Source organism: Chaetomium tenue (genome assembly GCF_020726465.1).
Source record: "Chaetomium tenue strain MPI-SDFR-AT-0079 chromosome Unknown F5144scaffold_4, whole genome shotgun sequence".
Taxonomy (NCBI): Eukaryota; Fungi; Ascomycota; class Sordariomycetes; order Sordariales; family Chaetomiaceae; genus Chaetomium; species Chaetomium tenue.
The window spans coordinates 4,570,546-4,597,889 of NW_027117332.1; the positions used below are offsets into that span (position 1 = coordinate 4,570,546).

At 56.7% G+C, this 27,344-nt stretch overlaps 6 protein-coding genes across 6 annotated transcripts; 3 read left to right on the forward strand and 3 right to left on the reverse strand.

Annotated features, from left to right (window-relative positions):
• Positions 1-785: 785 nt before the first annotated feature.
• F5144DRAFT_262091 (guanine nucleotide-binding protein alpha-3 subunit) lies at positions 786-2,448 on the forward strand. The gene is made up of 6 exons (XM_066783547.1): positions 786-1,043; positions 1,120-1,462; positions 1,523-1,651; positions 1,710-1,839; positions 1,895-2,133; positions 2,187-2,448. The coding sequence occupies exons 1-6, from the start codon at positions 911-913 to the stop codon at positions 2,284-2,286; spliced, it is 1,074 nt and encodes a 357-aa protein (XP_066643900.1). The 5' UTR covers positions 786-910; the 3' UTR covers positions 2,287-2,448.
• Positions 2,449-4,314: 1,866 nt separating this feature from the next.
• On the forward strand, positions 4,315-7,758 carry F5144DRAFT_262105 (glycosyl transferase). The gene is made up of 6 exons (XM_066783548.1): positions 4,315-4,647; positions 4,868-5,188; positions 5,253-5,518; positions 5,579-7,005; positions 7,065-7,137; positions 7,206-7,758. The coding sequence occupies exons 1-6, from the start codon at positions 4,488-4,490 to the stop codon at positions 7,623-7,625; spliced, it is 2,667 nt and encodes an 888-aa protein (XP_066643901.1). The 5' UTR covers positions 4,315-4,487; the 3' UTR covers positions 7,626-7,758.
• Positions 7,759-10,859: 3,101 nt separating this feature from the next.
• Positions 10,860-12,667, forward strand: F5144DRAFT_262421 (mitogen-activated protein kinase HOG1). Its single transcript, XM_066783549.1, has 8 exons — positions 10,860-11,170; positions 11,222-11,269; positions 11,368-11,497; positions 11,559-11,702; positions 11,755-12,111; positions 12,170-12,248; positions 12,302-12,485; positions 12,546-12,667. Exons 1-8 carry the CDS (start codon positions 11,115-11,117, stop codon positions 12,628-12,630), a joined length of 1,083 nt encoding a protein of 360 aa, XP_066643902.1. The 5' UTR covers positions 10,860-11,114; the 3' UTR covers positions 12,631-12,667.
• A 1,152-nt stretch (positions 12,668-13,819) lies between these two features.
• On the reverse strand, positions 13,820-16,854 carry F5144DRAFT_603482 (transport protein Avl9-domain-containing protein; the record flags this gene model as incomplete). Its single annotated transcript, XM_066791282.1, has 4 exons — positions 13,820-15,748; positions 15,826-16,038; positions 16,125-16,551; positions 16,658-16,854. The coding sequence occupies 4 exons, from the start codon at positions 16,852-16,854 to the stop codon at positions 13,820-13,822; spliced, it is 2,766 nt and encodes a 921-aa protein (XP_066643903.1).
• An 873-nt stretch (positions 16,855-17,727) lies between these two features.
• On the reverse strand, positions 17,728-20,944 carry F5144DRAFT_490074 (trypsin-like cysteine/serine peptidase domain-containing protein; the record flags this gene model as incomplete). The annotated part of the gene is made up of 3 exons (XM_066785773.1): positions 17,728-17,960; positions 18,019-20,519; positions 20,586-20,944. 3 exons carry the CDS (start codon positions 20,942-20,944, stop codon positions 17,728-17,730), a joined length of 3,093 nt encoding a protein of 1,030 aa, XP_066643904.1.
• Positions 20,945-22,204: 1,260 nt separating this feature from the next.
• On the reverse strand, positions 22,205-25,604 carry F5144DRAFT_262458 (uncharacterized protein). The gene is made up of 3 exons (XM_066783550.1): positions 25,249-25,604; positions 24,179-25,198; positions 22,205-24,120 (listed from the first exon to the last, which is right to left on the reverse strand). The coding sequence occupies exons 1-3, from the start codon at positions 25,343-25,345 to the stop codon at positions 22,478-22,480; spliced, it is 2,760 nt and encodes a 919-aa protein (XP_066643905.1). The 5' UTR covers positions 25,346-25,604; the 3' UTR covers positions 22,205-22,477.
• Between the last annotated feature and the right edge of the window lie 1,740 nt (positions 25,605-27,344).

Sequence of the window (27,344 nt, forward strand, 5' to 3'; positions counted from 1 at the left end):
TATCGCGCCCTGCAGCGAAATGGAGAAGAGGGAGAGGTACTTCGTAATTACCGGCTGTATTTCACAGGTGGCCGTGCTCGATTCGCGTGGATCGTGGAGTCGACAAACCCTGGCCCCTGTCCTTGAATCTCCCGCCCCAGCTTTCGGGCCCGGGGCTTACCTTCAGTTCAGTGAGTTACCCCATTGCAGAGTCGTGTCGGTGCACGGCGCTTGCTCGACAAAGGAATCGGGGCCTGCCTTCTCCCTCCCACCGAGTTCCCGCTGTGTTATATGCACACCACACCGAAAGTGCAGCTTTTTCAACGAACTTCAAACGAAACGGGTTCCTGCCGATACCCAGCAACACCAGATCGAAGCCACCTAGACGACTGCCGAGTCAGCATCAGCTCTCCCCATCCAGCATCATTTCCGACCAGGGTCCGTCATCATCATTGCCTCCTCACCGAAGCCGCACCCTGGACGACAGAGCGTTTTTCCGCCCATTTCCAACCTCGAGTTTCAAAACTCTTGACGAAAGACCGGATTTTTACCGCACAATCGACAGAACTCTTACACAAACCCAGCTATCCTCTCTTCCGACTTTCGATCCGGTTGGGGTTGGCCATCATTGTTGCATTGTACATACCCTTCGCTGCTCACGGGAGGACCCTCGCAATTGAGAGTCGAGGCCCTTCTCGATTGACCCACCGAGGCAACCAACCATCCGCCCGAGCCATCCATCTCCGCCGTCGCGGTGCTCGCCGATCGCACCAACCCCCAACTCCCTCGCGCTCATGGTCTTTTAGAGGGAAGTCCAGCACACCAGCGAGTGACGGTGTCGCACGTTCCGATACGCTGTCTACAGCCGCCAGCTTTCGGCCTACGACAATTGCTGTCCACCTCGAACCCTACCTGATCGACGCGCAAGCTAATGGTCGTCATGGGGTCGTGCATGAGTACCAGCGGGGAGGATTCGGACCAGAGAAAGAGGAGCAACAAGATAGACAAGGAACTCGAGGAAGACTCGAAAAAGTTGAGGAAGGAATGCAAGATTCTCCTGCTCGGTACGTCATCCGTCCCGGAGGGGGAAGGGAGGGGAACCCGACGGGCCGCTGTCACATACTGACTCTTGCTGCACAGGCTCGGGTGAGAGTGGGAAGTCGACGATCGTGAAGCAAATGAAGATTATTCATCTGAAGGGCTATTCACAAGATGAACTCGTCAATTACCGTCCGACGGTGTACAAGAACTTGCTTGAATGCGCAAAAGCTCTATGTAGCGCTATGCGCCAGTTCGAAATCGAGCCAATGCCGGAGAACCGGGAGCACTGCGATTTTCTCCTCGATTATTCGCTCGACACGAACCCACAAGCCAGGATCGACCCCAGGGTAGGCATCGCGGTCCAGGCGGTATGGGACGATCCGGCGAGGGAGCAATTGATGGAGAGGCAAACCGAATTCTACCTCATGGACTCGGCCGAATAGTTCGTGACGCCCTGCTTCGTATTTTCTCTTGGGGAAACCGAATGACTAACTTGGTGCAGCTTCTTCCAGGAGGCCAGCAGGATCGTGTCCCCCAACTATCTCCCTGTGGAAATGGACGTGCTGCGGGCCAGAACTAAGACGACTGGTATTTATGAGACGAGATTCAAGATGGGACAGCTGAGCATCCAGTGAGTCGAGACCTATTTCCCTCTGATGCTCCAGACTAATCTGGGTCTCCCTTTGCAGCATGTTTGACGTCGGCGGGCAACGAAGCGAACGCAAAAAGTGGATTCACTGTTTTGAGAATGTGACGTCCATCATCTTCTGCGTCGCGTTGAGCGAGTATGACCAGGTTCTGCTGGAGGAGGCCAGTCAGGTATGCAGTTTTGTCATATCGCCAGCATCATGACCGCTGCTAACCCTAGTCACAGAACCGCATGATGGAGAGCTTATTGCTGTTCGATTCGGTCGTCAACTCGCGGTGGTTCATGAGGACAAGCATTATCCTCTTTCTCAACAAAGTCGATATCTTTAAGCAGAAGCTCGGACGGTCACCATTGGGCAGCTACTTCCCAGACTACTCGGGCGGGAACGACGTCAACAAGGCAGCCAAGTACCTACTCTGGAGGTTCAACCAAGTCAACCGAGCCCACCTGAACCTCTATCCACAGTAAGTGGTACCCGACCGAAGACACTAATCCCACTTGCTCACCTCTTTGTCAGTTTAACACAGGCTACCGATACCTCCAACATCCGACTCGTGTTCGCGGCAGTCAAGGAAACAATCCTGAACAACGCACTCAAGGACTCCGGCATTCTCTGATACCCACGCTCTTCCCCCTGGTCCATCAACCCATACCCCACTCGAACTCGAACTCGGACACCACCATTTAGCGATTTTCCTTTCCCCATCCTGCTTAGGGCCATTTTCAAAGGGCTGCATGACACGGCGTTGGAAGGGGCAGCAGTTCTATCATTTTCGGGCGACTACGCGAACCACGTTCGGAACACCGCGTCTCGCCTTCGTTTCTACTCGATGCCGCCAGGGACTACGGCGGTATACTTCCCTGCGGCTACCCTACGAGCCAGCTTCTAATCGATGCATGTTTTTCATTTTATTTGTTTTGGTTGCGTTGATCTTGCGCGATGCTGCTGGCACTGCTGGGATCGTGTCGGGCTTCCACGCCTACTAGGGTTTCAAAAGGAGGGGTATATATACCACGGGGACCGGGTCACGCAATGTTGGGGCGAGGGAAGAGGTTGTTCAAGCGCGGTGATTTTGAAACTCCCTGTTGGTCTTATATACGGAGGGGGCGGTTACCCCTAGCACAGGATTCGCGATGTTTGAGAAGGAAAGAAAAACGGCCGACATTGAATTATACCTGCCTCGTCTGGTGCGAGAGAAGCGTTATAGTCCACACATAGCAGATAGCCCATTGTCTAGTGGGCGAGCAATGAAGCTGTGCGTGTTCAATCTCTGTTTTTTCCGGGTAGAATGAAGGTTCAGTATCAGGAGGCTGCTGGATGAACAGCTCGTAATAGTTACAGTGCTTCATCGAAAACCATCGTTTCCTACACCACATACAAACCCCGCCGCCCCCCGCCGTTCCCCGCCGGAGAAGCGACTTTGCGCCCCCGGCAGCGGGCCACTCGGCGCTTATCTCTCGTTTCGTGACCCGCTCCGCAGGCGGCCCAGACTCATGTGAATGGCAGTTAATATCTCGGTGGCGAAATAGTTGGGGAAGGAGAAACACCAGGAATTGTCGAAGGACGAGGGATATCCATGTTTGGGAAGGAAACTCGCCCAACACAATCGGCCATTTCTGCCTCTTATTTGCGACGCAACTACGCCGGGAGAATTGAGAAGCTTTTGTTCACGAGCACACTGGTTTCTTCCCGCTGGGTTGCCGCAGCCGCATCTGTGAAGAACAGTAATGATGTCAGTCCGGCGGAGGGGTTGGCAACGGCGGCGGGGCAATGTGCCAATTCCAGGGTTCCACTCCTGGCGGGTTGTCAAAAAGCCCAGGCCCTTCCAACGCTCCACCAACTCCAGGATCTGAGACCTGGGCTAGAGCTCAAGCTTGTCCCCTTGGCTCATCCATCCACCATTTTTCGCAATCTCGCACCGCGCCGCAGAACCTCGCGGCACTTCAGACGCCGCAAACGGGCTCCGCCTCCAAGGAGATGGACGGGGGGTTTTGTGTGTGTGTTTGCGCCGCTTCAGGAGTCTATGCAAAGTCCGCATTGGGTGAGGAATCTGGATGGCATGTGAGGTGGTTCGGCTCCTGCGAGTAAAATCAGCTGGGGGCAAGCTGCGTCCGGCGGAAGACGCATCGTATCGTCTGACAACGGCGCTGCAGAACGGCGCTGCGGTTGGAACCTGGCACCAACCCTGCCGGAACCCTTCCAATTGAAGCCACTACAGGCGCTTCCGGGTGCACGGCAGGTCGACGATGAGCTCGGCACGAAGAGCAATCCCATCGTGTCCAGCCAGCGCTGCTTCTCCCTCCCATGGCCTGGGCTTGCCCTCTGTCGTGATTGGTTGCAGACTTGCGTGCATATGCATGAGAGGGGAGCTTCGCTGAGGGACGGGATCGAACTTCAAGCTTGTCATCGCATCGTCAGGGGAGAGCAGGCGCAGCATCCTGGTGAGATGGATGTCCAAGTGTCGCTGCATGGGCAAAAAGAGGGTGGAGGTTGGTAGCACCTAACAGAGGATTCCAGACCTGACTGATTGCAATGTCTGCCTGTTGCTAAGTTTGGGCAGGCACGAGGCAGGGTGCTCGGCTGCGCTTCAACATCGTCCATCCATTCTTCATCTTGCCCATCCAACTCGTGCTTGAATTCCTCCTTTTCTTCTCTCCGGTGCACCATTTATCGCCACCTCTCTCTCTCTCTACCTATCTCACAAACCTACCTACCCACCAATCAAGCTTTTGATCCTAGCAGGAGGACCCTACTGCTGCTACCCAGGTACAGACAACACCTCAGAACCCGTCTAGGAAGCCAATTGAAGTCGACAACATGTCTGCCGACAAACAAATGCCTATCAGAGAACGGCGGCCCTCGCTTGGGGCCCCGGTTGTTGATGTTCAGGGCTCAGTGGCTCCTGCGGGCATCTCGCGACCCAAACACAAGCGCACACTCACCGGCTTTGGTGCCGGGGAAATCAAGCATGTCGAAGGTATGCATAGCTCTCGAGATGTTCTCTTCGTTCCGTTCTTTCCAATCTCCATGGATGCTATGGGATCATCCAGCCTCCCCACTACCTTGCCCCTCCCCCGCTGGAGCTGCCCCTCACAGCCCTGAATGTGGGGTTGGAAGCTGCTGCAAAGCTCTGTACATACATACATACCAATGCATCCAGTAAGCGAACGGACGCAGCTAACAGGCCGCTCCTATAGCCTCGATCCCCGAACCCCAACGCGAGGCCTGGACGAAGCACCAAGTCGGCGGCTTCAAGGACAAGGATGGCTTCGAGAGCGAGGTAGTGCGGCACGTCGAGACGACGCTGGCACGCAGCCTGTACAACTGTGATGAGGCGGCCGCCTACTCGGCTACAGCCCTCGCTTTCCGAGACCGCCTTATTCTCGAGTGGAATCGCACACAGCAGCGTCAGACCTTTTCCGACAGCAAGCGGGTTTATTACCTGAGTCTGGAGTTCCTGATGGGCCGCGCCCTGGACAATGCGATGCTGAATGTGGGACAGAAGGATCTGGCAAAAGGTGAGCTCTCTTTCTCCCTGGAAAGGGCGGTTGCAAGAGTGTGTCGCTGACATGGTGGTGGTAGATGGTCTCTCTGATCTTGGTTTCCGTATCGAGGACGTCATCCAGCAGGAACACGACGCCGCCCTGGGCAACGGCGGCCTCGGGCGCCTGGCCGCGTGCTTCCTGGATAGTCTTGCCAGTCTGAACTACCCTGCTTGGGGCTACGGCTTGCGGTACCGCTACGGTATCTTCAAGCAAGAAATCATCGATGGCTATCAGGTCGAGGTGCCGGACTACTGGCTTGACTTCAACCCCTGGGAGTTCCCCAGGCATGATGTTACCGTTGATGTGAGTTCCGTGTCTCCTTACGACCCCAAAACTGCCTCGGATATCGGCTAACCCGGACAGATCCAATTCTACGGCAAGGTTTCGAGAGAGACCAATGAGAAAGGCAAGGCAATCAGCCAGTGGGAAGGCGGCGAGACGGTGAAGGCCGTCGCCTACGACGTGCCCATCCCTGGATACGCCACGCCAACCACCAACAATTTGAGACTGTGGTCCAGCAAAGCGGCCAGCGGCGAATTCGACTTCCAGAAATTCAACAGTGGAGACTACGAGAGCTCCGTCGCCGACCAACAGCGCGCCGAGACCATCAGCGCCGTGCTCTACCCTAACGACAATCTCGACCGCGGTAAAGAGCTGCGTTTGAAGCAGCAGTACTTCTGGGTTGCGGCTTCGCTGTACGACATTGTCCGCCGGTTCAAGAAGACGAGACGCGCTTGGAAGGAGTTCCCCGACCAAGTTGCTATCCAGCTGAACGACACCCACCCGACGCTGGCCATCGTGGAGCTCCAGCGTATCCTCATTGATCTCGAGGGCCTCGAGTGGGATGAGGCTTGGAACATCGTTGTTAACACCTTCGGCTACACCAACCACACCGTGCTTCCGGAGGCCCTCGAGAAGTGGTCCGTCCCGCTAATCGAGAACCTCCTTCCTCGCCATCTGCAGATTATCTACGACATCAATCTCTACTTCCTTCAGACGGTCGAACGCCAGTTCCCTGGTGACAGCGACCTCCTGCGTGATGTCTCGATTGTCGAAGAGTCTGAGCCCAAAATGATCCGCATGGCCTACCTCGCCATTGTTGGCTCCCACAAGGTGAACGGTGTCGCCGAGCTGCACTCGGAGCTCATCAGGACCACCATCTTCAAGGACTTCGTACGCATCTTCGGTCCCGACAAGTTTACCAACGTGACCAACGGCATCACTCCGCGCCGCTGGCTTCACCAGGCCAATCCTCGTTTGTCGGAGCTGATCGCCAGCAAGACGGGCGGTCACGGCTTCCTGAAGGACCTGACGGACCTGAACAAGCTCGAGCTGTACGTTGACGACAAGGAGTTCCGCAAGGAGTGGGCCGAGATCAAATATGCCAACAAGGTGCGCCTGGCTAAGCACATCAAGGCGACTACCGGCGTAACTGTCAACCCAGCCGCGCTCTTTGACGTGCAGGTGAAACGCATCCACGAGTACAAGCGCCAGCAGATGAACATCTTTGGTGCGATCCACCGCTACCTGGAACTCAAGGCCATGTCGCCAGAGCAGCGCCAGAAGCAGATGCGCCGCGTGTCCATCTTTGGCGGCAAGGCCGCCCCGGGCTACTGGATGGCTAAGCAGATCATCCATCTCATCAACAGTGTCGGCGCTGTAGTCAACAATGACACGGACATTGGGGATCTCCTCAAGGTGGTGTTTTTGGAAGACTACAACGTCAGCAAGGCCGAGATGATTATTCCGGCATCGGACATCAGCGAGCACATTTCGACTGCCGGAACCGAGTACGTGGTTTCGTTCCCATGTTTTTACATTGACGAGTTAGGCAGCTGACATGGTACAGGGCATCCGGTACAAGCAACATGAAGTTTGTACTAAATGGCGGCCTGATCATTGGAACATGCGATGGAGCCAACGTAGGTTTTTCATCTAGTTTTACACTAAACTTTTATGAAGCAAAACAACTCACTGACTTGACCCTCAGATTGAAATCACGCGCGAGGTCAGCCAAGACAATATCTTCTTATTCGGCCATCTCTCGGAACAAGTTGACGATCTCCGGTACGCGCACCAATCCGGCGAGCACGTGGTGGACCCGAAGCTGGTGCGCGTCTTTGAGGAGATCGAAAAAGGCACGTTTGGCAACCCCAAGGACTTTTCCGACCTGATCGCGGCGGTCCGCGACCATGGAGACTACTACCTGGTTTCGGACGACTTCTCGAGCTACGTCGACTCGCACACCGCCGTGGACGAGGCGTACCGCGATCAGGAAGGCTGGATCACCAAGTGCATCACGAGCGTCTCGCGCATGGGCTTCTTCAGCTCCGATAGGTGCATCAACGAGTACGCTGAGGGAATCTGGAATGTGGAACCATTGAATACGACGCAGGACAAGACGGTTTAGGATGCTTAGGCAGCGGGTGGAAGCAGTGGGGGTGCTAGAAAGGGCAGCAGTGACAAAGACGGCAACCCAAAGGACGGTAGGGACGAGCAAGGTGATGGTGGGGACGTTGGTGTGCAAAGTACCACGCCCGACCCCATCACTTCGGATACAGGTGTTAGAGTTAGGGCTGGTGATGAACCCAAGGATGAACCTGAGGGTGAACCTGAGGAGGAAACCGAGGATAAACCCGAGGATGAACTTGAGGGGGGCCCCCACCCAGCATTTGAATGGGATGTAGGCGAGCTGTTTTGGGGGCTTGTTCGTCCTCTGTTAATACGGGCAACGTCGTTGCTGCTTGCGACTGTCCTGGTGGCATTGTGCACTGGTATCCTTCGGCTTGTGGTTTGGCTCTATACCGAGTTCCTCGAGGACGTATTGTATTTGGTGTTGTTCGGAGGCAGACAAGATCGATTTACCAGCTTTGGGACGCGATGGGATCTGGAGCCGGAGCCGTCGTCGTCTCCGCGGCAGCATCGGTTGCCGGGAGTGTCCGAGGGATGATTTCTGTAGTCTTTTGTTTTGAGGTTGTGTCGTTGCAGCGCAGCGTATGTAGTAAGCACTTTGAGCGGGTTTGGTATTTTTCTGCTGACTTGAACGCGGGAATTCGTGAATCAAAATAGTGATCTAGTTCGTGATTCTTTACTTCATACTCTTCTTCACTACTTCATACCCTTCACCATAGTTTAAGACCCTGAAAAATGCAGTAACTTCCTACCTAATTATATTGTTGAGTTATAATCTATGTGGGCCAAGGGTTTGACGCCTCGATGAGGAATTTAGGTAGGCCTAGGCTTTACGACACGGTTCTGTTACCGTCTGAGCCTCGTGCCTACCTATGATGTTTCTTTGAGTTTCCCCGCCATGTTCGAGGTCGGAGCGGAGTGGGGAGGGGTCTGGCCATGGTGACGTCATCATGCATACCTCCCACCCTGGCTCGAGTCGGGCTGTTCGATTGAGCTTTTGGTTTCTCTTTTCCCCGCGGCTGCCATCTGTCGTCATCGTGCTTCTGATTTCGGGTGGGCTGAGATGCCCATGATCAGGGTCTTTCCGACCAGATGCATACCGTACCAGGCAACTGGCTTTCGGGGATTACTGATACCTGATTCCGGGCTCATTGTTCTGTGGCAGTAACGGTAAAGTACACAATACCGTCATGAGTACATAGAACATGAAGAACCTTATTTTTAACTATGGCCTGATCTGCTTCAACGATTGTTGAATCCGCCCCCGTATCTCGTCGCCCCTGATGATCCCAGGGTCTGATTCGGGACGTTGCGTTCTTGGCGTTAGGACCCCTGGGCGGCGACAAGGACAGCTGAAGAAAGCTGCAGAGCAATATATCAGGGCATGTTGCACGTAAATGAGGATAGAGCCATGTGACTTGCGAGTCCGCGTTGCACTGCGGGCTGCTCAAGAGTATGGACACGGCTGGGTAGATCCTCTGACACAACTTGGGCTCGTGAGCTGGTTCAGTTGTGGAATGCCGATTATGGAGGACCTTTTTTCTTTGCCGGAGGTTCTTCTCCGCCTGAATCGATCGCGATGGAAAATCGCTAGGTACGGGCATAACATCCCGCCAAACGAGCCAAGTGTTGCAACATCTCTTTTCTTTGCCCCACTGAACTGGGTGGTTCAGCGGGGAAGGCCATCGAAATTTGTGGTGGTCGATTGGCCTGCGCCACGACTGGGTTGGAAACCCCCACCAAACGACCCGACTACGTCATGGCATCGCACCTTTTCAAAAACAGAGGCCCCGCTCCAATGAGAAGTCTCGGCAACGGCCCCGACGCTGACTGCGGGGCCTTGCCATAGCGGCCCGGAATTTTCTCTTTCTCGGTGTACGAATAGTTACTGTGTATAGCTTCAGTACGAATCCTGCTCTAAAACACCGTTATAGCAAGAAAGGGACAATGGCGCACAGAAGTCTACATTTGTGATTGCAGAACACCTGGGCATGTGCTGTATCGTCATCGGCCGAGACCCCGCACACAAATGGGAATTCGGCCAGTGGGAATCCATCCGAGCATCGACAGACCTGATGTGTTGTATCGCAAAGATGCGTGGCTAAACCACAAGCGGGCGGCGCCGAGATAGCTGTCAGGGGGGGTTCTGTGCTGCAGCGTGCGCAATGCACCGTTGGAGTACATACATCGGTATACGTACAGCCTGTATGGAGCGGGATTGGATGCTCGGGAGGGACGGGAAAGCGGGAGTGCCATGGAATTTGGAAAGTTTTCTGACATCCTGTTCCCCAAACCGGCCCCGCGTCGCATCCATCTTGGGGACCCCGTCGTGCCAACCGCGCCATCCCAGCTCGAGGTAGCTGGTCGGAATACTTGAACTTCGTCTCTGCCCACCTGCTTCCGAGCAGAAGTTTATAATAGTTGCTCGTGCCAGATCTTCTCGTCTTCCTCCTCCTCCTCCCCTCCCATCGCACCTCGACCCTCAACCCATCGACCTTGCGCTCGGCCTTCCTCGACGACTTGACATCTTTGGGCAAGCTCGACTTGACTCGGCAGTTTGTGCTTGTACACACACGTGTTGTGTAAGTGCTTGCCGGTAGCCCCAAGCTACAACGCAATAGCACGAGGACAGCTGGCTCTGACACCTTCGAAAGCTTGTGCAGCTACCCAATCAATTCGTCTTCTCACGACGCGAGCAGGAGCGCAAAATATTCAATTTGCGATCCCAGACCCGTTACGCGGACTGGGCTTGGAGGTTATCGAGAAAGACGGAGAAGCGGCCCCAGCCCGAAACGAAGCTTCCCCCCCAAAAGCGGGTGTCTGCTTGCCGGCCAATCCCCCCGCTCGTCGCAGCCGCGATCGCCGACTTGTGTGCTTTCCGTCCAGCACGCGCGGGTAAAGCCCGCTGCATCGCACTGCAGCCGAAAACCGCAATTAAGACGCGGCAACCCGACGGCCCTTGAGAGCTGCTCTCGACGACAACTTGAACATCAAGGGGTAAGCGTTTGCATCCCTCAGTCCTCACTCATCAATTACCCGCAGCGCACTTCCGACACCGACAGTATTCCGCTTGTCTCCAGTGCAACCCCAGGGCCCCAGGGCAGCCCCCGTTTTGGGAGCCTAAGCTAAACTTTGCCATTTCGCCTCCAGGACCCAGTTGTGAAGCATCCGGCCCCGCTGTTACTCCGATCACCCTCGATCTCCCCACCACCGAGACCCCCCCCCTTGGGTAGTTAATCGAGCACTCGGCGAAATCTCGAGCTTTTGTTATCCCAGCCTTTTTGCTGTTCCACCTCTCCAACAACCCCCGTCTGTTGGCAGCACATATCACCATCGTTCAACGCCGACCACCGGCTCAACACGCGCACACACTCCAATCTCACCTTCGACTCGACTGCCCCACCGCACTCGATCACTGCCCCGCACCTCCGCATCATCATCAGCCGTCTTGAAACACACACAACAAAACAAGCCTACATCGCCCGCCATGGCCGAATTCGTGCGCGCCCAGATCTTTGGGACCACCTTCGAGATCACCTCGAGGTACGATAAGGAATTGTGAAATAGGAAATCGGGTTGGCTGATTTCCACTAGATATTCCGACCTCCAGCCCGTTGGCATGGGAGCGTTCGGCTTGGTTTGGTACGTGCTGGCCTTCCCCAGAGGAAAATAAAATAAAATAAAAATAAAATCAAGGAGAGGGAACGGAAATGCTAACGAACGGTCTTTTTCTTTTTCAGCTCTGCGAAGGACCAACTCACCAGCCAGAATGTTGCCATAAAGAAAATCATGAAGCCCTTCAGCACCCCTGTGCTCGCCAAGAGGACGTATCGTGAGTTGAAGTTGCTCAAGCACCTCAAGCACGAGAATGTCGGTTTTCCCAACAATTCCCCGGTCCCTGCCATGGCAGCAATTGACGCGGTTTGTGCAGGTCATCTCGCTTAGCGACATCTTCATTTCTCCGCTCGAGGATATCTATTTCGTCACAGAGCTCCTCGGCACCGACCTCCACAGGCTACTCACCTCGAGGCCCCTGGAGAAGCAGTTTATTCAGTACTTTCTTTACCAGATCATGGTGAGTCTCGGGTCGGGTGGACGTCGCCGGGCCCCGAGCTAACGGTTTCCAGCGCGGTCTCAAATATGTCCATTCTGCCGGCGTCGTTCATAGGGACCTGAAGCCCAGCAACATTTTGGTCAACGAGAACTGCGACCTGAAGATCTGCGACTTTGGCTTGGCCCGTATCCAGGATCCGCAGATGACCGGTTACGTATCAACGAGATACTACCGTGCGCCCGAGATCATGCTCACCTGGCAAAAGTACGACGTCGAAGTCGACATCTGGAGCGCCGGCTGCATCTTTGCCGAGATGCTCGAGGGCAAGCCGCTCTTCCCCGGCAAGGACCACGTCAACCAGTTTTCTATCATCACCGAGCTCCTCGGCACGCCACCAGACGACGTTATCAACACCATTGCTAGCGAGAATGTGCGTGGCCCTTACAGTGGAGAAAGTATGTTAGGGCAATTGCTGACTCGGTGACCAGACCCTACGATTCGTCAAGTCGCTCCCCACGCGCGAGAGGCAACCCCTCAAGAACAAGTTCAAGAACGCCGACTCGACGGGTACGTCTTTTTCTTCACCTATTCTTCAAGAGGATCTGTCTAACCCCCGCTAGCCATTGACCTCCTTGAGCGCATGCTCGTCTTCGACCCCAAGAAGCGGATAACAGCGACCGAGGCCCTCGCCCACGAGTACCTGGCGCCTTACCATGACCCCACCGACGAGCCCACCGCCGAGGAAAAGTTCGATTGGAGTTTCAACGACGCCGACCTGCCCGTCGACACTTGGAAGATCATGATGTGAGTTCAAGAGGACATCCTCTCCTTTCTCAGCGCAATTGGCTAACCCGGCCGTAACAGGTACTCGGAGATTCTCGACTACCACAACGTCGAGGCCGCCAGCGTCGGGCAGATGGAGGACCAGCAGCAGTTTCTCGCACAATGAGCCTCGAGCTGAAATATCCGGGGTCAAGAATGGGGTCTCAAAATAAACTAGGACCGCCACTACGGGACGGGGCCTACGTTGTCGCCGAAAACTGCCATCTGCTTCTATCGGCGTTTGAAAGACGGGGAGGTAGTTCTCCTTTTTGTTCCGTGTCCCAAACCGAGGTGGAGAAGAAAACGATTCGGGGTTGGCGCGGAGCAGCGGCAGGGGCTCTTCTGTCGCTGGGGTTGGTTTGCTTGCTGGGTGGGAGTTTGACTATATCGGGCAGAAGGAGTCTTGGGAAGGGGTTGTGATCCCGCGTTCGTCGAGACGCGGTGGTTATATACAAGGGGCGTGGGTAACCAGCTGGGTAGTGGTTGGCGAGGGTGACGATTGATTCGCTCGGGCTTGGTTGGATTATATTGACGTGCATAATTATGAACTCGTTATCTGCTACCTGGAGTGTTGGTTTCCTGTTTGCTTGCATAGTCGTTTTGGACGAAGAAAACCCTATCTCTAGTGACTTGGGCCTAGCTCTGAAACTCAATTCAAAGGCTCAAACATTCTACAAAGCAAGGAAGCAAAAGTCCGTCTATTATGTGCATCCCTTCCCACCCCTTGGATTTTGCGTTGAGTCTGGTATCTCGGTTATGCTCATACCCTGTATTCCAAACCCTCCATCCATCAGATGCATCTGCCGTTTTGATATGCCGCCCTGGCGGTATTGGATGGACTCAAGCGCTCAACAGCCAACCCGCGACCACATGGCTGGTATTGCATGTAACACCCCCTTCACCTTCATCTCTCTAAACCCGCCGCCAAAAGAGAGCAGGGTGTTGTTCTGCCCATCCAATACAAGGCCGACCCTCAGCCAACCAGTCAGCCAGCCCGTATTTCTATCCATCACATCATCCAAGCTTGCTGTTGCTAGACCGCGTTATGCTCTGGCATACACGCTTTGTTCTGTTGCGTTGTGCTGTGCTGTGCTCCTCAAACCGCCCCAAGCCACCGCCATATGCCATCCAAACAACCAACCAACCAGCCCAACCAAACCATACTACACCCAACCGACCAGTCTATCACCCCCCTCATACATACTCGGTAAACGCACCAAAGGTCACGGTACGGGGTACATCACCCCCACCCCCCCCCAAACCTCCCTCAACCCTTCATACCTTCATCCCTTCATACCTTCACCCCTCCATCCCCATCACCTCTCCCACGCCCCCCTCCCCTCAGCCGCCTCCGCAGCAACCGAATTCCGCGGCAGCAACGGCGGGGACGGTTCCGGATCCGAGTCTGAGTCCGAGTCTGGGTGGGCGCGTATCGCGGGGACTGGCTTGCGCGCAAACCCCGTTTTTGCTTGGTGCTGGTGGTCATCGTCGTCGTCCGTCTCCTCTTCCTCGTCCTCTTCCACTTCCTCTGGGTGTTGATTCTTTGGCCGTGATGGTAGTGAGGTTGTGTTGGGTTCGTCTTCGTCGTCTTCTTCTTCTTCGTTCGCTGGTTGCGTTGTTTGTGGTGTTTGTGGTGCCGGTGACGGTGTGGGGGAAGGAGGGGGAGGAGGGAGAGGAGTCGCGGCTGGGGCTGGGGCCGGGGCCGGGGCCGGAACAGCACTATCACTAGCACTAGCACCAGCCGCGCCAAAGCCATTCGTCTTCACACCACCGCCACCACCATCACCCCCCACAACAGCCGTCAACGGAACCGGAACAGGAACAACACCCCCCAACCCCCCGCCCGCAACCGCAACCGCCCCCGTCCGCCCATCACGAACCCTCCCCGGCGAAGAAACCGGCGACAACGACAAGACCGACTCCGACCTCACCGCGCTGCCCCTCCTCCTCTGATCCAACAGCCCCGACTCCGACTCAGAATCGTCATCCGAGTCCCCCGCATGGTCGGTCCGGCCGCCCGCCAGCGGCAGCGCGTCATACCCGCCGCCGCCGCCGATGCCCATGCCGATGCTGCGGGTCGTGTTGTTTTTGCTGTTGGAGTTGGAATTAGAGTTGGAGTTGCTGTTACTGTTGTTGTTGCCCCGGCCACCCCACGAGACGCTCCATCCGCCGGTGCTGTTTCGCGGGGAGGATGTGGAGGCCGCGGTAGTGGTGGTGGTGTCGGTGGTGGAGCGGTTGCTGCCGCGTCCTCCTCCTCCTCCTCCTCCTCCTCCCCAGGCGGCGCGGCGCTTCTCGCCGGCCCAGGCGGCCCAGCTGTTGACGAAGGCGCCGGCTTTGCTGCCGACGGCTTGCATGGTGTGTTGGGCCTTGGCGAGGTCGGGGGCGGCGGCGGGGCTGGTGCCGTTCTTTTCTCCGTTTTGTGTTGTTTGACTCCCCGCGGCGGCGGTGGGTTGGGATGGTTGGTTTTGGGATTGCTGTTGCTGTTGCTGCCGTGTCTCTTCGTTTCGTCTCCTTTGTGCCTCCCTGAGTGCTTCCATATCTGAGTATAGCTTCCCGAACAAGGTGCTCGCCTTCTCCCTGCCAGCAGCCAGGTTGCGGCCGAGTACCTCGCGCCCTTGGGCGAAGCGCTCGTCCCAGTGTAGGTCCTGGACCTGTTGGGTGATGCGGCGCTGGATGTCGTCGATGGTCAGGCCGCCGGCGCACGGGTGCTTTGGCTCAACGACGTCGAACAGGTGCGAGTCGGTGTGGGAATTCCAGAGGCGGAAGTTCTCGGTACGGGACCAGGCGTCGACAAAGTCTGGGGCGAAGTCGGCCGAGGGGTCGCCGTCGATGTCGGGGAGGAGCATGCGTGGGTTGTGGGCGTGGCGGGCGAGGTGGGCGCGATACTTTACCGACGAGATGAGCGATAGTAGATATTCTTCAAACTGCACGCGGATGAACTCCTCGCTACCGACATACCCCATGGTCTTGGGTCGGGATGGGTTAGCATCGTCCCATGTGTCGTTGACGTTTTGCGTGATGAAGTCGATCCAGCGGCGGTCAGGGGTGGAGAGCTGCAGGGCGGCTTTTAGAGAGGGCGAGGTAATGTTGATGGTGTCCTCGTCTAGGTTAATCAAGATATCACTGTAGCGGTCTTTCTGTTGCAGGAGGAGCGAGTTGGTGCTGCCGACGATGTATGACTTGGTCCCGAAATCGGCGAGGACGTCGAGCTGCTGGAGGGGTGTGTAGGGGCCAAATAGACTTCCCTGATGCGCGTGAGTAAACGACCTAAACGACTCTCGTCCCACCCCCAGAGGGCTCGTTCAGGGGCCATCCCACATACCTTGCCAAATATTTGCAACGGAAGCCCCATGTACGACAGTAACGAATTCCGGTCGCTTGTCCTCAGGCTTGTCGGCATCGACAGACTCTTCTCGTAGTTATCCAGCTCCGGCCCGGCCGAGTCCTGTAGGTTGTGGAGGAGCCGGGGTATCAGGGAGATGAGGGAGAACTGGGTCAGACACAGGCGCTCGCAGCGCGTGCCGAAGAAGAGCATCTAACGGCGCAGCATCACAGATCAGCAACCTGCCGCCACACATATCTCACCCACACACCACACCCGCCCAAAAACTGGTTCCATACCTTCGGCTGCAGCAGACAGCACTTCAGCAGCACCAGCGTCTGCCACCTAAACTCGCGCACCAGCTCCCGCAGGCTCAGCCCCAAATACTGATCACGATCCTCATCGTCATGCAACAAACCCCGCGCCTTCTCATCCGCCAAACTCTCCTGAAAACGGCGCAGGATCTCGACATCGGTAAACTCGCGCTGCAGGAACCAGGCCTTGGTGACGACGCTGAGGCGCTCGCGCAGCATGCCAAAGTGCTGGGGGCTGTCGGCGATGACGACGACGGCCTTCTGCACGGTGGACCGCGTCACCTCGGCGGGCCGGTTGAGCAGCTGCGAGGCGTCCATCTGCCGCGTGCACGAGATGCCGAAGAGCGAGGTGGCGGGCGCGGAGGAGGTGGCCGGGCGGAGGAGCGTGAAGTAGGAGAAGTCTTCGGTTAGGCTGGGTGGTGGGGGAGGGTTCAGGTTAGAACGGGATGGGTGAGGGGGGTGGGAGAGCGTTCTCAAGGCTATCGAGATACGTAGATGCGGTTGTAGATGTAACTTACGCGTGGGCGCCATCACTTAGTGCCATGAAGGGCAACAGGGTCCAGTCGTACTCGGCGGCCGGATCATGGCCCTCGTCGACGCCGAACCATCTCTCCACCTCGGGGCCGCGCGCATGGTGGAAGTCGACGACGGAGACGAGCGGGATGAAGCCTTCCCTCGTGCCCTTCTCCGTCGTCGGCGTGGGAGGGACGGACATGGTAGGTAGGTGTATCCCCGGTATGTATCCCGTCTGAAATATACCCCCAAGGTCCACGGGTGGGTCACTGAGTGTGGCGGGCTTCCGTCTCTTTTGTTGGATGTCCCCGCGGACCTGCTCCCCAGACAATTGGCGATTGTATTTTGGGCTCCCGTCTCGTGCGGTGCCGATCTGGTCGACGGTGGTCTTGTTGCGTTCGAGATTGAGGAACCCTGGAACCTTGCGGGCGCCGAGTCGGAGGGGTTCCCAAAATTACAGCGGGGACTTGGTAACTGCAACAGCAGGGGTGGTCTCAGGGTCGCATCAGGGTAGGGTGGTGCTGTGGGAACAGACGAGGGGCACTGAACGGGATTTGCTTGGACTTGGGCTTGGGGCCTGTCTGTTTGTCGATAAACAACAAAAAAATCAAGTTGACGGGGAAAATGTCCAAGATGCTCAAAAAAACAAGGAACAAACTGGAAATGTCAAGGACCAACCGCCAAGACGCGTGTCTCGTGGCAGAGGCGGTCAGCGAAAGGTCGGCTGGCTCCAGGCCGCAGAAGCCATCGACAAGTGGGTGAGTGGGCGAGTGGCTTAAGAGTGGGTGTGAGTGACGTGCGGAATCCAGACTGGCTGCTTGGCGTTTGTGTGTTTCACTGCCGGTGTCGCTGCAACCCTCTGATTGGCACTGGGGGGTTTTCAATTGACAATTGACAAGGCCAAGTAAATGCACTCTAATACGGTATTATTACCAACCAACCAGCCAACCAGGTATTTATTCATTTAATCTTTCTGACCGTCCTCGGACGCCATTACCCGTTCCCAGCCAGTTCAGCTTTCAGTTCAGTTCAGCTTTCCAGCGCTGACACACTCCGAGCCGTAGTAGTAATACACTTAACCGCACACATCCGCGTCCACATCCATATCTGTGATCTCACCAGCTGACCCGACCACCCCGTCGGGTCCCTCGCCTTGAATCACCTTCCCACCCTCGTACGTGATGCGCCTCCAGCCGCACTCCTCCTTGGGGTCCTTGATGAGCTCCATGGTCGGGAAGTAGTGGTCGTTCTTCTTCATCGTGACCACCCACGGGACGCTGTCGAACGACATGGCCCTGAGCCGGAAGTCTGTTGTAACCACTTGTTAGCACTAACCCAAATGACGAAAGGACGGAAACAAACTTACAGGTATTATCCGGAATCTTGACAACCTCAGCCAAGAACGCCTCCAGATCCGGCGTGGGCTTGCCGTTGACGTGCGTGATAAAGTTCGTCGGCGCCAGACCGTACTGGTACGAGGGCGAGCCGCGCGTGCGGGCCGAGACATAGACCTCGCTGAACAGCTTGCTGATCTGCTGGCGCACGGCGTGGTGGGGCGCGTGGAAGATGGCGCCGCAGAACGAGACGGCCCGCGTCGTCTCGACGTCGTCGGCCGCCACCGTGTCCAGCTTGAGGCTCAGCTCCTCGCAGTTGCGCACGAGGACGGCGTCGAGCTGCTCGTTCGAGTACATGATGTCCAGGTCCGAGATCTTGGTGATGATCTTGCCGTTGAGGGACAGCACGACGTCGCCCTCGAGGAGCGCCGCCGCCTCTTCCTGTTCGTTGCGCTCAAACGTGCGCTTGGTCACCATAAAGAGCTGGTGGTGCGCCGTGTTGGCGACCGAGACTTTCTGGATCCACTCCTCCGACACCCCCATCAGCCGCGCCTGCGACATCTGGATGGCCCGGAACTCCACCGAGAGCATCCGGAGTTTGGGGTCGACGCCCCGCTGGATCTGCTCTACTACCGGCAACAACGTCGGTGTGGCGAGGCCAAGGTGATACTCTTCATCACGATGCGTCGACGGGTTACGTTCGCCGAGGTACGTCAGCCAGAGCGCCTGGACGGTGCCGTCCTGGGCCACCAGAACACCGCTACCGCACTGCCCACTGAGGCTGGTGTCGACCGTGATGGCGTCCACGTTGACGGCGCGGTACCTGGGCGCCCCCGAGTTCGCCGGTATGGTCACGGCGAAGATCTCGGTGACCGTGGTCGCCGCGTGCACAATGCGGCCTATCCTATTGTAGCCGATGAAGTAGGTCGACGCACCCTGCGTGATCTCCTGGGAGCTGAGCCTAGCGCTGAGAACGGGGGCGTCGACCAGCTTCGGGTCGTACTGGATGATGGCATAGTTTTGCAAGGGGTGGAGGAACACGACCTTGCCCTCGACGACGATGGAATCGGCAATCGTAACCGTGATGTCGCAGAGATCGTACGGGACAATAGCCCTCGATATCACCACGAGGCCCTTGTCTGCGTCAATGACCAGGCCCATGCCCCACTTTCGATTCTTAGGGAAACCGTCAAGCTTGACCGGCATGACGCAGCTAACATGCACGAAACTCCGGACCAGGTCGGCCACGGCGGGGTGCGAAGTGTGCTCAAGTTGGATGAAGTCCGCCTTTCTGGGTATCGGCGCAACCGGCGGGAGGGGGTCCGCAAGATTGGTGAAGTCCCACAACCCGGTCTCGTCGTTCCTGACAGCCAGCTTCATCTTCTTGGACCAATGTCTGTCGATGTGCAGGATCGTCGTGTTAAGAGTGTGTAGGTCGCGCAGGTGCTTGTACGTGACCACCACACGGGCCTTGTCATGGATACCCTTCATCACCTCGACAAACGTCTCAAGATCGGGCGTCTTCTTGTGGTCGACCGTCTGGATGAGCCATCCATTCTCGGCATTATCGAACCGGAACGACCCGCCAGCCTCGCACACAAAGACACCTTTGCAGGCGACGCCGTACAGACGTGCTTGCTGGTAGGAAAGGCTATGGAAGCTCCCGCCGGCCACCGAGACGAAGCGGTCGGGGGTGATGCTGTGCAGGTCACCAACCTCAATCTCCACCTCGATCTCCTCGCCGCCCCGGAGCAGCAAGAGCTTGACGGGCTTGCCAACGCTCGAGTCCAGGATGTCGTCCAGGCGGATGAACTGGGTGAGCAGCTCGCCGTTCACCTTGATCAGAACATCACCCTCCTCGGCCTTCTTGTGTGACGGGCCGTCGGGAAGGACGATCTCAGCAACCAGCATGTTGGTCTCCTTAGGGAAAGCCTTGCGGATCTGGGCCTCCCACTCCGGGGTCAAGCCCAGCCTCCGGCACTCATCGAAAGGCTTCAGCACAAACTGGCACTGGATGTCACCACGGGTAATCGGGTTCCCTTCCTGCAGGCACTTCAGCGCCCGCAGCGGCCGGTCTAGCGGCAGGAAGTAGTCGGTCGCGGCACCATCCGCTCTCCCGCCAGCCTGCAGCGCAACCGCGTACCCGTCCATGTTGACAACCGGAGAGCCGGAGCTACCACCGCTGGCTGCTGCGCTGGCCTGGTAGTAGCACGTGTTGAAGTCGCTGTACCCCTCGCCATATTCTGGCGCGTTGCGATCCAATCTACTAATGACACCGGACAGAATGCTGAGCTTTTCGCCGGCGTCGTTGCCGACGACTCGGATCTCAATTCCGACCTTGGCGAGGTCTGGCCGCAACGGCAGCGCATCGACGGGCATGTACTTGATCGCCTTGGGGTCGAACTTGAGAATGCCAAAGTCGTGGACGGGATCGCGGTAAACGGGGTATGCGTCGACCTCCTCGTGGTTATCGAAGATGCAGTAACCCCAAAAGGGGCCCGAGCCAACGACGTGGCGATTTGTCAAAATGTATCTGTACCGCCATTAGCTTGCATCTACACAATGCAGAAGGGCGGCACCGTGAGGGCACGCGACCTACCCTCTTTCAGCATCCACGACGAAACCCGTCGCCTCGCTTGTCAAGGCCGGGTCTGTGTCGAACGAGCAGGTCTGGCAGAACCTAATGGACACGACGTTTCTCACAACTCTTTGGATTGTTGCCTGCCACTCAGCCGTGTCCGGGCCGGTGGGCAGGACGGCCGGCAACCTCGCGTCCTCATACTCTTCAAGCTCGGCCCCGAACTCGCCCTCAAACTCGTCTTGGTTGTCGGGGGTGTTGTCGGCAGCCGGGGCCACCTCGCCGTTGGTGCGGTGGTGCTTGGGGTGACGGCCATCGACGGTATGGGGCGGCTCCTTGCGCTTGGAGCGGGCGGCGATGGGGCTGGTGGTGCCGTTCATGGTTCCGTTTGGGTCGGGCGAGTCGCTGATGGGAACAGCGGGCGCGGGAGATGGAGGGGAAGCAGTTGATGAGGCAGTCTCGATGATGCGCGTGGATGAGGTAGCGTAGAAACGGGCGGCGAGGGAGGACGGGCTAGAAAAGCTGATGCTAGTGCGGTTGCACAGCGGCGGCACAGGGGATCGTGCTGCGAAGCGGAAAGTACCAAGAACGGCACTATTTTTAGTGAAGTTTGCGGCGATGGAGCTGGTGGTTATGCGCAATCTCCTGCAAGAAAAGAGCGCTGGGCGCATTCACGATCGCAGGTGCAGGCTGGACTGCCGCACTTGACTTATAGGCGCGATGGTGGAAGAAGGTGTTGGTTGCGATCAGACTTAGTCTGATGTGCCAAAAAGGTCCACGAAATCTCGTGCTTGCCTCGCCAGGCACGGCTTGCGCCTCACAGTCAGCGGACGGGTCGGCCACCCGATTGGCGGGGTGCGGGTGTGATCGATCATTTTGACAGGGGCTAGTATCCCGATACAGGGATATCTGATAACCTGCTCTCGATGCCACGGCGCCGCAACCAACATCAGAAGGGACTCTTTCAATTTCTTACAAATATTTGCTCCTGACATGTTGACTGAATCAAGCATTGCAACTTTGGATTTATGCCTTTTGAAGTTGTTGTCCACCGCAATAGTCAATGTATCAAATATAGATCCTCGCCGCTCGGTCTGTGCTTTTACGATACACCCCGATTGATGAATTATTATTTTATTTCATTACCCAAATGCGCCAAACTCAGCAACCGCGTTTCACCATCAACTGAGCCTTGAAACTCACGTCAGCAACCGTAGCGGCAAAGGCACAGCACGATCCATACGGGCCGGTATTTAGGTCGGTTTGTAACAAAGGCGTGGTAGCCATACCTTGATAGATACCTTGATGGCCGGGCAAGCCAGGGGTCATGTATTGCATTGATGATAAGTACATTCGGAGAGCCCTCATCCATAACTACTTCCATGACCAATGCCGCGAGGCGAGTGAGGAGAGACAGCAAATACGATCTATAGAGAAAAGAAATGCCCTTCAAACCCTCGAAACCCAACAAGACCTGCCTGCCACCCACACACTCCTACAAAGAAAAGAGACTTGACAAGTGAGCCAGTGTACAATATCTAGTTAGGTATGTAGCCCACCCAGCATAGGGGAAAACGCCAGAGATGTCCCCTCCCAACCGTCCTCAAATTATCTTCGGGTATCAGATACATAACATCAGTACACCAAGCTCCAAGCCCCCCAGCAACGCACATACCTAAGTAACGATGCCAATGCCATTCCCAACCAAACCGGAACCAACAAGCAGTGAGGGGGAAAAAGGAAAAGGAAAAGGAAAGGAGAAGAAGGCAACGAAACGCAAACCATGCATATGAATACATAACGACTTGACCCATCCGCAACAACAACAACCTCTCTCCGCGGTCGACATCCCTCCCATCCATCTTCCCCCCAAGTTCATCCATCCGCTCCACATCCCACATCCACCCTCCCACTTAATTCCCCGCCAAAACCCTCTCCCGCACCCCCAAAAACTCCCTAAAATGCAACTCATGCGCCTCGCACGCCGCCATCCATTTCTGCCTCACATACTTATCCACCTCGACCGCCTTGAGGTACTCGCTGACCCCGCCATCGCCTACGGTATTCAGCCAGGCGAGGCCGTTGCCTTCGTTCTGGCGCTGGCGCGCGGCGAAGTGGTCCGTGACGCGGCGGTTGAACTCGAACCACAGCGCCATGTAGGCCTCGAACTCGTGGACGTACGTCAGCCAGGCGGGCGCGGCGACCTTGGCGCCCGGGATGCAGAGGCTCTGCGGGGCGCGGGGGGCCGACGGCGGGGTGGGGATGTCGAGATGCTTGGCCGGGGGCTTCTCGGATTGCTGTTGTTGGTGTGGGTGCAGAGATGGGGTGCCGAGCGGGATCTTAGCCGAGGGCCGGCTGGGGAACGGCAGGTTGGAGCCGAGGTCGGCGAAGGAGCCTAGGCCGGAGGGCTTCGGCGGAGCGAAGGGTTCGACGTTTCGGAATTCGGAGAATACGGGGCGGCCGAAGTCTTCGGCGTCTTCGGAGCCGGCGGAGGTAGGGGTGAGTTTGGGAGCCTTGAGCCCTGTGTTGGGTTTGGGCTCGGCGGTGGCGCCGTTGCCTGGCCGCCACTCGGGTTTTGTGGGCTCGACGTGGATATTTCGGGGGATGTTGCCTTGCCCATCCGCGGGCTCGGGAGGCGGAGTGTCGATATCCATGGCATTTGGGCTCTTGTTTCCGTTAATCCCAGAGGATGGTGTGCTCGCCGCCTTGCCCTTGTCCTCCCCGCTGGTCTCCTCCTCATCCACCATCCCCGCTGTACCCGCCGTCATCCGGACCGGCCGTGGTTTCTTAAGAGGCCGTAAGGGTCGCGTGGGTGAAGTCGAGGGTTTGCCGGGCTGCGGAGGCACAAAAACATGAGGACCGAACGCCTCCTTCCATTCCTCGGCTACAAAGTCGCCCTGCTTCTTGGCGGGCTCGGCCTGTTGGGCACCATTAACGGCCTCGGCCGACGCAGTGAACTCGTTCCTCAACGGGGACTGTTGCCCGGCTCGAGCGCGCTGTTTCGCCCGGGTGAAACCATCGTCTGCCGACCCTGCGGCGCCCGCGCTGAACTGAAAGTTAGGCCCTCCCTTCTCCTCCGCTACAAACCGCGTGTTGATATTATCGGCGCTGTTTCGGCTGAAGCGGGTATGGTTAGCCGCGGCGTTCGGATCATCGGTAGGGACTGTGAAACTATTGTGGTAGACGCCTTTAGTATACTGATTGGTAGTGGGCTCTTTCCTCTTCGGCGGCATTGTAGTCTGTGCCGGCATCCCCGTCGTGCGTAGAAGATGTTGTAGCTGCGCTTGCAATGTCCTTTCAAAAGCATTGGCGGTAGGACCTGGTCTCTCTCCACTGGGAGTCGGACGGACGGTGCTTGCAACTCTGTAGGCTGGGAAGTCGAACATGTTCAAGGGTGCCGAACCCACACCAGCACGGCCACTCGAGTGCGATGTTTTGGGATTTAATCCGGCGGAACGCATCGTATTGAGGTTGAGGGGGTTGATAAAAAAAGGAGAGCCATACACTTTGGTGCCATTCCTAGATTGCTGATCCGAGCTATAACCGTTTACTGTCGCTGCGTAGCCTGTTAGTAAAACAAAACCAAATGTGCAGGCATTAGCGGTGACAATTACCGTTCGCGCTGCTGTTTACGGACGAGGTGGAGCTATTGGGTCCTGGGAAGGTGGCAGTGGGTGGTGCCGAGTTCATCCCCGGGACCTGAGGACTGTACCGGGCGCTTGCGCGAGACTGATATTGGAACCCGGGGTTGGCGCTCTGCTCGCTGGGACTCGGGTTCTCGGTGGCCGCCCTCTTAAGGTTTTCCGAGCCCGTGCTCGCGCTCCGTTGCCGAGGAGGCGGGGGCGGGGGCGTGTCCTCAGCACCATCCTGGAACCTCCTTGCCCCGTCCCTCATGCTCTTAGCGCGGTTGACATTGAGCGGTTCGAACGGGTTGGTCTTCTCGCCGACATTAGCGGCGTACGGCGTGCGCTGGCGATTGTCGAGGAATGTGTCGCCAAACTGGGAACTCAGCGGATCGACATAGGCGGATGCCGGCCGGGGTTTGCTCGCTTGGGGAGCATTGGCGCTGGCGCTGTTGTAGTGCTGGTTCCTGACCGGCGGTTCGTCCCCCATGGGCGATCCCGGGACATATCCCGCCTTTCTCCCGAATGCCGCCTCTTGGCGCCTGGCTTGCGAGGCCGTCCGTGCAGTGGGTGGCTCCCTTGGAGGCGGCTTGGGCGGGCGTGCACTGGGCCCAGGAGCTGTAGGACCGGGCTGGGTCGGTTTGCTGTGCGGTCTCGCGCGGTCCCACGCCTCCATATTTGGCCTCGTAGTATCCGTCTTGGGTTTTGTTTTGTGCGCCCAATCCCAGGGCTTTGCCGACGCCGCTGCCGTCGGCGCGGGCGGCCGGGTTGGCATCTGAGGCCGTCTTGGGGGAGCGCCGTACTTCTGGTTGACCTCCTGGGCGGCATACTGCCAAGGGTTGCCCCGGACGCCGGACGGCCCTGGGTACCTCGACGTCCGCTGTCGGTAGGCATCGAACTTTAATTTGGTGGCAGGGTCTGTGAGGATCTCGTGGGCGGACTGGATGACTAGGAACTTCTCCTTGGCCTCGTCCTCCTTGCCCGGGTTGCGGTCAGGGTGGAATTTGAGCGCTAGTACGGGTGTCAGCTACAAGACGTCGCGCGTCTGCAGTTCAACTCACCTAGTTTTTTGAATTGTTTCTTGACCTCAGCAGGATCCGCCGCCGCGGTCAGCTCGAGGTCTGCATAGTAATCCCGGTCGTAGTCTAGCTTGACCATCTTGACTCCGTAGCGAGGTCAAAACAGATGGAGAAGCAAGAGAAGAGAGCGGTTGCGAGAGTAGGATGGACAGATTCATCAGTTGCTGGATTTTGCCTGGTCGGTGTTGCGGAGCCTTGGGAGGGAGAAGAGACCGGACGAGCGAAGGGAGGGAAGCCTGCGGTCCGCCTTGTTGGTTGGGATCGGGGCCGAGTGTCCTAGCTCCAAAGCTAGAGCGGAGCACCTAAGCCGAGAGCCAAGCTAACGAGCGCGGGCAAGCTCTATAAAAGTAGCCACTATGGTAGTGGGTTGAGGGTTTCTCGTGTTATCGTCGTTATCGTCGTTATCGTCGCTGTCGTCGTTGTCGTCGTGGAAGGGCTAGGTCGGGCACAAACCGGTCAGCAAAGACAGACCTTCGTTGGGACAAGAAATAGGATTGCGGGGCAGACCAACCGGCGCAAAGGTCGAGTAATAAAGCAGCTGGGTCTTGTGTCGTGGGAGAGGTCTATCGAATCAAGCGCCCAATCTATGAGAGCGAAAGGCAGAAATTGCAAACGGCGGACCAAAGGCTGGGAGTGTTGGTGATGATGTTAGCAAAGGCTGCACGAGGTTCCAAGTTGTGAACGTGCAGGTTGTTCTGCAGGGCAATTCCGGCACAGCATTTGCTTGCAGTTGCTTGCGCCAGGACCCAGTGACAGCACAAGCCAGCTCGCGGCCGCCAGCAGGGAGGCACAGCCAGCTACATGCAACAGGCAGAAGGCACCTGCAAGGCGACTGATGTCCAAACTGGCCTGCTTGAATCAAGTGCACGAGGCTGTAACTTACCAACAAAAATCAAACCAAGCAGACCCTGTCGATTGACCGATTTTGATGTCGGGGAATCCCGTCGTCAAAGGGTGTGGAAAAGAGATGCCAAAAGGCTCAAAAGCGAACAAACAAATGTGGGGTCCAGCTCAGCTGTCATGGGCAACTCGAGGGCTCATCGAATGGAAGTTAGTGGCCCCACCAAGACCCTTGAGGTTCTCTGGGCAGTCGGAAATAGGTACTGTGGTATGACGTACGGTGGTGGGCTTGACTGCCTGGTACCTGTACATTTCCCTCGAACCCGTCACCTGCACATGATAGATTCACAAGCCGGAGGAGCAGATGACGGATCACGTTTCCCACATTTCCCTCGCCTTCCTCACTTAAGCTCTACCCCCAACCCCCACCGGTAGTGACTCTTAGCCACCTCAAAGTCACTGGACTGATTTCCGACGAGGCGGTGAGAGCCAAGTGACATGGAAGCCGAAGGAATCGGACATCCTTTACGTTATGAATCCCTTGGGTTCCGTCGGTGAGGTTACACAATCTTGGCACCCTCTGGCCAAAAACAGCCGAGCTTGAAACGGAAGCAAAGATATCAGATGAGAGGTAAAAGGAATCAAGAAAAGAGAAATAAGTAAAAACAACCAAGAAAAAGAAGAGACAAAGAAAACCGAGTCAAATTAAATAAATAAAAGGAGCCGAGTCAAATAAATCAAAACACACTTTACCTAGGCCACCGGAGAGCTTTCCTTTCGTTTTTCTTGAAGATTTTGGGAGCACCTGCACTTTGGATTCGGCTTTTTTGGCCAGAGAGTGAATAGTTGGCGTGCCTGCATCAGTCATCATGTCGTATGATACACCTGCACTCGAATACCTCGGCCAACAGGATGGTATCCAGCCACTCAAGTCTCTCGGAACCCGCCGAGGGGGAGAGGTAGCACACTCCGCCAGCACAACCTCGGGGTTACCCGTCCTTGCAACACGAACTCAACTCCCAAGACATTTTGTCTCACATGTTCAGCAACGTCAGAAGGTCAACCTCAGAGTAGAATGATCAATCCCCAGCCTTCAATTCGCAATGAACCCGCCCATCCATCCACCAGCTGAAAATGCTAACAACCCATCTCCCCCAAATTCCAAACCCTGCAATAAACGCCCATGATAAAAAACCACTTGTGAACCAACCCCCCAAGTCTATCGTTCCACAATGATT